Source organism: Triticum aestivum, chromosome 5A (genome assembly GCF_018294505.1).
Source record: "Triticum aestivum cultivar Chinese Spring chromosome 5A, IWGSC CS RefSeq v2.1, whole genome shotgun sequence".
Taxonomy (NCBI): Eukaryota; Viridiplantae; Streptophyta; class Magnoliopsida; order Poales; family Poaceae; genus Triticum; species Triticum aestivum.
Window position 1 is genome coordinate 667385481 of NC_057806.1, and position 11500 is coordinate 667396980.

The 11500-nt window shown below is 51.9% G+C and overlaps 2 protein-coding genes across 2 annotated transcripts; one reads left to right on the forward strand and one right to left on the reverse strand.

The window, feature by feature from the left end:
• Positions 1 to 1267: 1267 nt before the first annotated feature.
• On the forward strand, positions 1268 to 3239 carry LOC123105818 (expansin-like A1). Its single transcript, XM_044527970.1, has 5 exons — positions 1268 to 1664; positions 1802 to 1911; positions 2051 to 2235; positions 2485 to 2617; positions 2716 to 3239. Exons 1-5 carry the CDS (start codon positions 1514 to 1516, stop codon positions 2962 to 2964), a joined length of 828 nt encoding a protein of 275 aa, XP_044383905.1. The 5' UTR covers positions 1268 to 1513; the 3' UTR covers positions 2965 to 3239.
• Positions 3240 to 7397: 4158 nt separating this feature from the next.
• Positions 7398 to 9051, reverse strand: LOC123108307 (metal tolerance protein 1). Its single transcript, XM_044530129.1, has one exon. It carries the CDS (start codon positions 8942 to 8944, stop codon positions 7775 to 7777), a length of 1170 nt encoding a protein of 389 aa, XP_044386064.1. The 5' UTR covers positions 8945 to 9051; the 3' UTR covers positions 7398 to 7774.
• Between the last annotated feature and the right edge of the window lie 2449 nt (positions 9052 to 11500).

The window sequence follows — 11500 nt, forward strand, 5'->3', positions numbered from 1 at the left end:
ACTACCCACCTGCTTCAACGAGATCGGACTGCGCGTTCGCCAATGCCTTGCGCCGACGCTTGTCCAACCGCGCCTCGCGGCGCCTTCGCATGTCCTCCTCGCGACGCCTTGCCCAGTAGGACTGCTCGTAGGCGACGTCCTTCGGGTGGCGGCGCCGCCACTCCGCCATGACCCGCTCGTCCTCCTGGGCGGCGAGGAGGCGGCGCTGCCGCTCGGCGTGCTCCACACGGTCTTGTGCCGTCTTCAGACATGGCGGCGGGGCACGGTCGAGCGCTTGCTGGAGCGTGTACACATCCTGGAAGTTCATCTGGCCGCGCGGCCGGCCTAGGCGCCATGCCGCCGCGTTGTACGCGCGGCTGGCCTCGCGCGCCGTCCTGTACGTGCCGAGGCCGAGTCGGAGATCGCCGGAACGTATCTCCGCGCAGTAGCTGCCGTTGGGGCGCAGGCAGACGCCGCGGTAGCCGGACGCTCCTCGATGGCGCGGCGGCATGGCGGCGCGTTGGTGGCAGGGCGCCGGGGCGGCGGAGGCGCGTCGGTGGCGGGACGCTGGAGCGACGCGTGGCAGAGGAAGAGGAAGAGGAAAAGAGGAGACGTGAAAAGGCGCGTGACGCGCGCCGGAAGAGGCGCGCAAAAGATGACTGATGCACGACGCGACGAGAGGAAAAACACGGCCGGCCATGCCCACACCGCACATGCACGACACGACACGAGGAGAGAAGAGACACGGCCGGACAGTAGAGGCATGCACATGCAGGACCAGAGAGGAGAGACACGGCCGGCCGGCCAGGCATGCAGGGAGGACCGAGATGGATCCATCACGTCCGATGCTCCGTGGCAAGCGGCCAAGAGGAGCTGGCCGCTCCGGCGCGGTGGTCCGGAACCCGGACGGACGGCGGATCCTTCTTTTCTTGCGCACCGCTGTCTGCTGCCCCCGCGCGCGCACGGGTGGCATCGTCCCCGACCCCCACCGTATCACGCGATCCCTTCCCTTTTCCCTTCCGTTTCCTGTCCCCTTCCCCGTGCGCCGCTTCCCCGCACGGCCGCCCACCCTCGCCCTTGTTGCCGCGCGCATGCCACCATGCACCCACACCTCCTACCCTCTGTCGCCGGCCCGGCCCGCGCGCACCCTCCCGTCGCCGTCGCGCCGTCCGTATCGGCACGTGCCCTGTCCTCACCTCCATGTACCCTACCTACACACAATTATACCTGCCTGCATGCCGGCTCACTACTCCACTACTTAACTCCTCCAGGTAAGATACCACTACTGATACAACTACTGTCAAAGGTGTGCGTGCGTGCGTGAGAGAGAACCTGCTTTGCTTTTGCGTGAGCTGCAGTGCAGGGCATACGGGTCGGGACTGACCCGGGGTGGTGGTGGTGTATATAACCAGTCGTCACGCACAAGAATCATCCTAGCCCCTCTCTCTCTCTCTGAGCTTCTCTCTGCTTCATCAAGCGAGCGAACGACCCACCGCTACTCTGCTCGGAAGAACGGAAAGGAAAAGAAAAGAAGATGGCCGTCTCTGTCCGCCTCGGCTCCTCCCCATCCATCCTTCTGCTCCCGCTCCTCTTCCTCTTCACCATCCCGTCGCTCGCCTCCGCCTGCGACCGCTGCGCGCGCCACTCCAAGGCCGCCTACTACACCTCCTCGCTCACCCTCGCTGGTAAGTGCCCCCACCCATGGATGATGGATCATGGATGGATCCCTCGACCTGCTCTACTTTTGGTTTCTGCCGGTGTGTTGTGTGGGTTGTAGAGGAGGTGGTTCTGAGTTCTGATTGGGTTTGCCTTTTCCGTGCAGCCGGCTCCTGCGGGTACGGCACGGCGGCCGCCTCCTTCAACGGCGGCCTGCTCGCCGCCGCCGGCCCGGCCCTGTACCGGGGCGGCGTCGGCTGCGGCGCCTGCTTCCAGGTAGACACCAAGAAATCTTGTGCCCAACGGCTTTGGCTCGTCTTCTGGATTCACTTGCTTCTTGATCGTCGGCTTGCCCAAGAACCGAGCTATCTCGATTCCTTGGCTAATCAAATTGGTTTCGGTGTGCCGAGCGCAGGTGAGGTGCAAGGACAAGAAGCTCTGCAGCGGCGCCGGCGCCAGGGTCGTGGTGACGGACCGCGCCAGGATGAGGACGAACCGCACGGACCTGGTGCTGAGCAGCCCGGCGTTCGCCGCCATGGGCCGCCCCGGCATGGCCGCGCGGCTCACCAAGCTCCGCGCCGTCGATGTCGAGTACAAGAGGTAAAAGTGAAACCACCTCTATTGAGCTCTTCTTTTTCACCAACCGCGCCATGTGCCATTTTTTTTACCTTTCAACGCTGAACGTAGTGGAGTACTCGTAATAAGTACTAGTAAGAGAAACGAGGCAAATAGTCTCCACCGAACGTGCCACCATAAATAAGCACAGGACACGATTTGTCTCTACAGTAGTTACTAGGACGACCTAGACTTGGAAGGCTAAAATTTGTCGGTGTTGATGCGCGTGTGCAGGGTGCCGTGCGAGTACAGGGGCAAGAACCTCTCGGTGCGGGTGGAGGAGCGGAGCCGCGCGCCCAGCGAGCTCGCCGTCCGGTTCCTCTACCAGGGCGGCCAGACCGACATCGTCGCCGTCGACGTCGCGCAGGTGGGCACCAGCAGCAGCAGCAAACCCTCCCCCGCCCTCCCCAAGAACCACTGACGTGCTTGTTTCTAACGGGATTTCATTGGTGGTGACGGATGCAGGTCGGGTCGTCGAGCTGGAAGTTCATGACGCGGGAGCACGGGCCGGCGTGGAGCACGCGGCAGGCGCCGGCGGGGCCGCTGCAGTTCAGGGTGGTGGTGACCGGCGGGTACGACGGGAAGTGGGTGTGGGCCGACCGGGAGGTGCTGCCCAGCCGGTGGCGCGCCGGCGAGGTCTACGACACGGGGGTCCAGATCACCGACGTCGCGCAGGAGGGCTGCTTTCCATGCGACACGCAGGAGTGGAGGTGAAAGCAGGCAGGCTAGTAAACAAACAAAGAGCCAAAGAAGAAGCTGATGGCTCCTCGTTTTGGCCGGGCTATGCATCACAGCACAAGGCCACACCACACCAGAGATGATTAGTTTAGTCTAACAGTTAACACCAGATGATGACTCGTAGGGTCCTCCTGATGATCCATCGGCCACTTTTGCTGCCGCCGCTCGTTTTCTTTTCTCTTTGTTTTGTGAGCCTTCTGTATGTACATGAGCTGCTGACGTGAATGAAGATCAGTAAATTAAGTAGAGCATCTCGATCCTGGGGAGTGATAATGGATGACGCCGAGGCTAGTATGTGTGTAGCTTTAGTGCTTGAACAACCTGTCCCGAGATGGATGACCAAGGGATCTTCGATGCTGACCCGTAAGGCCTCCTTTGATTCATAGGATTTGCATAGGAATTTTACAGGATTAACACCCTCTAGAAGTTTTCCTTTACGTGCTGTTTGATTCACTGGATTGCATTTCTCAGGAACCAATCCTATAGGAACTTCTTAGTTCATTTTCACAGGAAAACAAGCATGAGGTTGGACTTCATGGAAAAAATCCTCTGTTTTGCTACCCGACGTAGGATTTCAGTTGACAGTACATCCTGTTCCTGTATGTTTCCTATTCCTACACTTTTCAAACCCTGTGAATCAAAGGAGCCCTAAATTTGCTCAGCCATCTGTCCATGCACAAAAAGACCAGTCCGCAGACACCCATGACGAAAGCTGACATCCAATCCAACTATGTCCACGTATATTTCAACCACTGTTGAAACAACATTGCCCACATATATTTCGACCGTTGTTGAAATGAAACTAAAGGAAAGAAATTCATGCAAACCGAGCGAGTTTTCATATAAACTGAAAGAGATTCATGCAAACATGATGGATTTTATATAAACATGACAAAGTTCATTACATTTTAGACATATTTCAGCTAAAAGCGACTAGAGGTATAATTTTGATGTACTTCTATTTTAACTAAATGACAGCTAAAAGCGACTAGAGTTATAATTTTGATGTACTTCTATTTTAACTAAATGACTGATGACGCCCGCTCCCCGTATCCGGCCGTGAGCCCCGAGAACTGAAGCACCAGCACTTACCTTCGCCATCTTCAGTTCCGTCCCAGCGCTCTCCAGCTCTGCCTTCGCCACGCAGTTTGAGTGACTAAGCTGTTACCGATTATCAACCCACCAAGCTTGGCTTCAGGCGAAGGGGAAGAGTGGTTGCCTTTCTGGGACCCGAGCGGCGACGACCTACCATGCACTATCTTCCTTGCTGCCGACGACACCTGTGGACGTGCCGACTTCGTAGTTGTGGAGGCGGGTCGCGACTTTGGCGAAGCCGGCGATGTCCTCCTTGTCATTGGTCTTGCGCCACACCTTGTGCGCCGAATAGCCAAACTCCTTGTAGGCGGCTTCCAATTCCGCCTGGCACTGGCGGTACCGCCAGCGGTCGAGGTGGATCTCGCGGGTGGAGCGGTCGGACTCGAGCAGCGTCGCCTGCTCACTACGTCCGCGTCCGGCGAGATCGCCCTGCCGACGGCGAGCTGCTCTTCCACCTACTGGTGGTCTTGTAGGAGCTGAAGGTTGTAGGCCGCGTTGACATGTGCCTCCCGAAACTGCTCCTCCCGCACCATGTCCATCTAATGAGCACGGGCCTCGCCGATGCTCATGGTGCCATGCGCCGACGAGGGTGGTGCCGACTCCTCCTCGGCAACGTCCTCCATTTGGATGTCGTCAGCCTTCGGCTGCCTGCCGGCAACAATGAGGGCCATCTCCTTCTTCTCCTCTGGCTGCAGTCCGTTCCAGAGAGCTTTGGAGTGTGAGGAGGCCATGGTGGAGTGGTGCAAAGAGAAGAAAGGAGCTGGAGGAGGATGACTGCGGCTATGGCCGGGGCCACAGTTTATATAGCGAGCGAATGGCAACGGTGTGCGGCAGACGGATGGACTGACGGTCGTGGTGTCGTTTGAACACGAAGCAGACGTGTGCAATGGGAAACGACATGGACGGTGCTCGACGAGCTAGTGAGAGGTCGCGTTCGCTCTGGCCAGACATGAATGCGGCACTTACGCTCTGGAGCAGCCCTAACCGTTCCAGGCGGGAAGCGCACACGAACGGGGGTGGGCTTTTGGTGGACGAGGGCGGCTAGGAGCGAACATGGCAGCGGTCCGGACGCCGCAAAGCCACCCGTATTTTGCTTTCGGTTTACGAAGAAAATACATCCAAACCGTTTGATGGACCAATATAAACTCGTGTTGAATGATATAACACGTCTGAACCGTATGATCCGAATGTATGCAGGCGGTTTAAGTGTCGGCGTTGAAGATGACCCTGACATTGGGTTTCAAATCGTCGGGACGCTCGTTTCAAACGGCTCACATGCCGCCATGCTCCTTTGCTTTCGGCGCGGAACTAGTCGTTAATCTTTGCTGCTTCCGCTGACTTATCAGGCCAATCTTCATGAATGGCTCTGGGCTGTATAGCACGCGTCGGTCCCTAAAAAAAAGCATCTCATTATTGCAATTTGGTGAAGGAGCTTTAAGACATCCTTGGGGAAATGCCTGTGTACAAGCTCGCAACCGGAACTAGGAGTATCTTGCTAGCGAAGGTGATGAAAGTATTCAAGAAGATTGCAAATGGAGTTCTAAACTAGCCGCAACTGGTAAAGTATGAAAAAGGATCAAATTCAAGACGACATCAATCACGATGACTCCACAATAGAACAATATTAAGTTTGAAAAAAATTCAACAAAAAATTGAACGAAGTTCGCAAAAAATGATTTTTTTTTCACGAATTTGATAAAAAAGTTCAGAAAAATTTGGAAAAAGTTCATAAAATTGGAAAAGGTTCATGAATTTGAGAAAAAGTTCACATATTTGAAAAGGAGTTCAATTTTCTTTGAAAAAAGTTCATGAATATGTGAAAAGTTCACGAATTTGATAAAAAGAAAAAAGGAAGGTAAAAAACTGAGAACACCAGCAAAATCTCGTGTGAGGGAAAACCAAAAGAAAACCCGCCCAAAAAAACCATCAGGACAATCTTTTCTTTTTGAGGATCTAACCATCAGAGCAATCATGGGAAGGTTCCAAAAACAAGGTGACAGAAAATACCTACATGGGCTGGTCCATTTAGATATACACAGTATTGTGGAGGGATAGGTGCCGGTTTATTGCAAGCACTCTAGCCGGCGCTTAAGCCGTCATATCGGAGACCCCTAAAAAACCGTCATATCGGAGTCACCTCTCAAAAAATGCGTCAAATAGGAGTAGGGATAGGTGCAAAATAGCCTTAGCACAAAAAGTGCGTGCAAACACTGAACAGGTGGCGGCCCAACGTGTGATCTCGGGACAAACACATATCGTACCATTTAAAAAATGTATGTGACATTTTAAAGAAATATTCATGCATTTTGAAAACATCTTCGGACATTTATTTATTTTACTTAACACAATGTTCACTTAGTTTTATAAAAGGTTTCATGCTATTAAAATATTTAACATTTGTTTAAAAATTCAAAATATGTATTTGAAAAAATGTACATTATGAATTTAATATGTACTTTAAAAAATAGACATGTGTTGAAAAATAAAAAGATAAAAAACCCAAAGGAAATTGGTGAAGAAAAGAACCAAGAGAAACTAAACAAAACACATGGAAATGAAAGAAGAAAAATATCTACACAGAAGGTTATAAAACAAGTTCGAACGGGTCCATATAACCTTCCTAAACCACTACATAAAGTACTGTGTTTGACCGGTCCATTTAGTGGAGCACCAGAGGCGAGACTATCGTAAGTCTGCAATCGGTCACAAATAGCCCCGGCAAACGCCCGTGAACATTGTGCTGGTGGCGGCCAACATATGATCACGGGACAAATTTTTTCTTACCATTCAAAAACAATGCACATGACAGTTAAAGAATTGTTCACGTATTTCAAAAACATGTTCAAACATTTTTTTAAAATTATACAATGTAAAAAGGTTCATGTTGTTTGAAAAAATGTCTCATACTATTAAAAAATGTTTAACTTGTTAAAAAATGTTCCAAAATTGTATCTGAAAAAGGTTCAATGTGCATAAAAAAGATTTGGAGGTTGTCGTAAGTTCTTTTGCGGGCCGGCCGGATATACGGTACCTAATCGGGCCATTTTTTCGATGGTTATTTTGTGGGCCGGACGGACATAGAGACTCTGCTAGAGATGCTCGAAACCAGCTCCACAGCGGGATATGGCCGATGCATTGGAGCCTCTTCATCTTCTTCAAGCATGTGAGAATGGAAGGGATGGGATCATCGAGCTCTTCTCCCAAGAGAGGTATCTGAATGCTATGCATCCAAACGCGCCGAATCTCTTGAGATACCTTGTTGCTGCAGTTGTCATTAACAAAAGGAGAAGGGACATGCTGAAGGAACTGATCAAGGTCATCCAGCAGGATCAGAGCAGCTACAAGGATCCGATAATCGAATTCCCAGAGTGCTTGTATGTGAAGTACAGTATGATTTTGGTGGCGCGCAGCAGAAGCTTGTCCAGTGCGAGCAGTTTGCATTGAAGTTGGGTCGATTTGTCTTAAAGCTACATCACAAGATGCAAGGCTACAGATAAAATGCCCACCAAAACCATACAAAATCCATGGAAACCTTGCATATTCAGTACCCTGAAAACTTTGGCAAAGGGACTACTACAAGGTGAACCATCAGCCGTGCAATTTTCAGGGACCATGATGACTGCCAATCCACACGCATTCACACAATATTCAAGTGTAGGAAGCAAGCTCGGCACACATAAACACAATGGCCTTACTCGCGCTCGATCTGGATGGTGACATGGCCGATGTTGTACTCTTCCTTGATGTACCCAATGACCTTGTCGAGCATTTGATCGGCGTCCGCATCCTGCTCGATCGTCACATGGCACGCCAGGAGCACCTTCCCCACCGTGATAGCCCAGACGTGCAGCTCATGGACAGCAACCACGCCTTCCATCTGAAGGAGGCCGCCCTCGAGCCTGGTGGCGTCGACCTCGCGGGGCGTGCTCTCCATCAGAACCTCGAGCAAGTTCCGAACCATTCTGACCGTGGTGAACAGCACGATCACGGAGAAGATGAGGGTGCATATGAGGTCGATGATCTTCCACTCGGGCTTGTACCAGATGAGAGCCCCTCCGACCATCACGCCGATGCTCTGGATGGAGTCACCGATCACATGCAGGTAAGCACTGTGCACATTGATGTTACGGCGGCGAGTCTCCTTAGCTTCCTTGGCACCATCATCATGCTTAAGCAACGGTTCCTCGGCATCATCCTGGTGTTGTCCTGTGGTTGAATGAGGATGATGATGAGTGGTGACGGTTATGGAACTACCATGGCTGTGCTCATGGTGATGTGCGTGGCCCTGCTCATGATCATGCCCATGGTCGTCCTCCGAGTTACCATGATCATGTGAGTGTCCATGGCCATGGCCACCGTGCCCATGGTCATGGCCAAGCAGCACTGCCATCACAATGTTAACGAACAGACCAAAAGCTGATACCGCGAACATGAGGGAGCCCTGCACCTCGCCCCCGCTTCCGTTGACGAGCCTCATGATAGCTTCGTAGACGAGAATTCCGGCGAGGAGCCATATGAGCTGAATAGAAACCAGTGCGCCAAGAATCTCTATACGGAAAAACCCGTATGACTGCCGAGGCGTCGCTTCCCAACCAGCTGCCCACAGAGAGAAGAGAGATATGGCGAAGGCCGCGACGTCCGAGAGGAGATGGGCTGCATCGGTCAAGATCGCAAGGCTGTTCGCCTTGATGCCTCCAACCACCTCAACCGCCATGAATATGACGCAGAGGATCACGGCGATCAGGAGCTTCCTCATGGACGCAGACCGCTCCTTTGCGTCTTTCGAGGTGCTGGTGGAGTCGGCGAAGTCGCAAGATACACCTCTGCACATTTTGCTCCCGGACAAGGATGAGATGCCCATTGTTGCTTCATGGGCGGTAATGAAGTGTGGCTGTCCATCTGAAAACAACAACCGAGTCAATAGAATACACAAGTAAAAGTGTGGCAAAAAATATTCGAGTCAAATATGACAAAAACTACCACATGTAGAAGTGAAAGGTAAAACTTGTAAGGGTATTGGTTTGCACAAGCAACAGATATTAAAACCACAATCCAAAAGGGATATTTGCACATGACAGGTGTATTGGTTTAACAGAACTTAAGCGCAAGTGGATTATATTTTGTTAGGCAGTTCCAAAAGAGAAGGCACATCTAGACCGCATCATCAGCTATGGCAAAGTCAACATTCAGCTATACATGTATTGATACTTTCAAAAAGATTAATGCCTACAAACTTATGATAGCGTTTTTAGATAAGACCACGAACTTTCCTCCTTTATGTGAACAACATGGGGCAGAGTAACTCAAGCAAATGGCCACAGCTAGCAAATTCAGAAAAGAATGAACAGAAAATGCATCAACTCAAGCAAATGGCCACAGCCTAATCAAAACAAAACGTTGATCGTCTGGTCGCAGAACCAAATCACCGTGCAGGAACTGCGAAAATAATGATTGTGTTTTCTCTAGTCCCACCCCACGATAGGTCTTTGCCAATCTGAACACTTGCAGGGACAAAGCAGTCCAAAATCACACCAGCTGATTGCCTGATTGGAGCTGTAATCCATGGACGGAAAACTCAAAATTCGCAACGAAGTCACAGAAGGAGGAGCAGCTAGCGGTGGGACGAGGGATCCAAAGCATCATGAGTATCTGTCCAAACTTAGACTCCGTCGCACCGGTGGAGCGAATCGAGTCGGGAGGAGATCGCACCTGGGGCTGGAGAGGAGGGGATCGAGCGCGCTCGCGCACGCCGCCGGAGATTGAGGCGGAGACGGACAAGGGGAAGGCGAGGGGAGCGAGGGCGTTTATACAACAAGTAAACGACTACTACTCCTACTAAACTAAGATGTCGGCATCTACACGACTTGGAACATTGCTCTGCTCGCTCGACGTTTGGAACCGGAGGAGGAGGGTCGATGGTTTACCTGATGTGTCTGCTCTTGGACGCCAACGGCCGGCCGGTGAGCTCCGCGAGCGCGGAGCGCGGAAGGCGGCGGGGGCGAATGATCTTGACGTACGTGCGCGGATCGTAGGCGACTGGGCTGGTTGTGTGTGGTGAGCGTTTTATAAGGCGTGCTGACAAGGAAGGGGCCTAACGCGGCTGCACGACTCGGGCCACTGCTTGATGCAAGAGAGTATTGTCCACTGCTCTCGCCCTCTAAGAAAATGATTACGGGAGCATCTATCCGGCCTGGAACTTTTCTTTGTTCCAGTTAAATTTTCGCTGAAACGTCCCATTCACATCGGACGAATCTAGTTCTCATGAGTTAAAGCTTCATCCAATTTCAACCGCGAGAGCTATAACTTGCTTATAGTCAGACTAGCTTCTGTCGTATTTTTCGTGCTCTGTACAGTATTAGAGCATCTCTAGCAGACCTCGCAAAATCTCGACCCACGTAAGTCTTTTGGAGTTCGCGAAAAAGGGTATATGCTGGCCGGCGCAGGCGAGGACATACTCAGACCCTGTATAATCAACCCGTAAAAAAGAATATTCTCCGAATATACCGAACAAACCCAGAGCTAGCTCTTTTTTTTAGTCGTCCTCTTCCTTGCGTCAATCCAGCGGACAGGCAGACGAGGGAAAACGCGAGGCGAGCGCGGCGCGGGCAGAGGCCAGGGCGGCCGGGGTGAGCACGGCGCGGGCGAAGGCCAGGGCTGCCGGGCGGGGCGAGCGGCGGCCGGATCGAACGGCCGGCGCATCGAGCTAGCTAGCTAGCTCTTAGAATCAATTGAGCTGCTAGCTAGCTCCGTTGGAATGGTTCGAGCTAACTAGCTAGCTCCGTTCGAGAGCCGCGGAGCCACGGGCGAGCGCGGCGGCCAGGACGGAGGGCCGGCCGGCTATCGGACGGCCGGTGGGCGAGCGCGGTGGCCGGGGCGGACGGGCGTGGCGGCCGGGCGAGCTTCATGGCGTTGGCGAGAGCAAAGATTTCTCAACCGCCAACATTGACCGGTATGCAGGGCCCTGTCAAAGTTACCTTCAAAACTGTATATATAAGGGTTTCGCGTTTGCGTTTACAGGTTCCCTTAAAAAAAATTAAGGGTCGGACAATTTTAAGAGATCTGTTCGGTCTCGTTATTTCGACTGGAACTGCAAAAAACGATTTTTTTACGGGTTTGACCACTTATACGCGGTCTCTCTAGAGATGCTCTTAGGCCAGCCCATTTTAGGCTCGCTCGCTGTAGTTGTGTTCGCTGTGTTTTCCTCTTGGTTTTTCTGTTTCTTTTTTTCCTTTTTAATCGGTTTGTTTTGTTTTATTCCTTTTTTACCGGTTTCCTTTTTTTTCTACGGTTTTCTTTTGCTTCTTTCTCCGTTTTTATTGGGTCCTTTTCTTTTCTCTCTTATTTGTTTTTATTTTTTCTCGGGTTTCTTTGCTATATTGTTGGTTTTCATTGGTTTTTTGTTTTTAATATGTTTTCA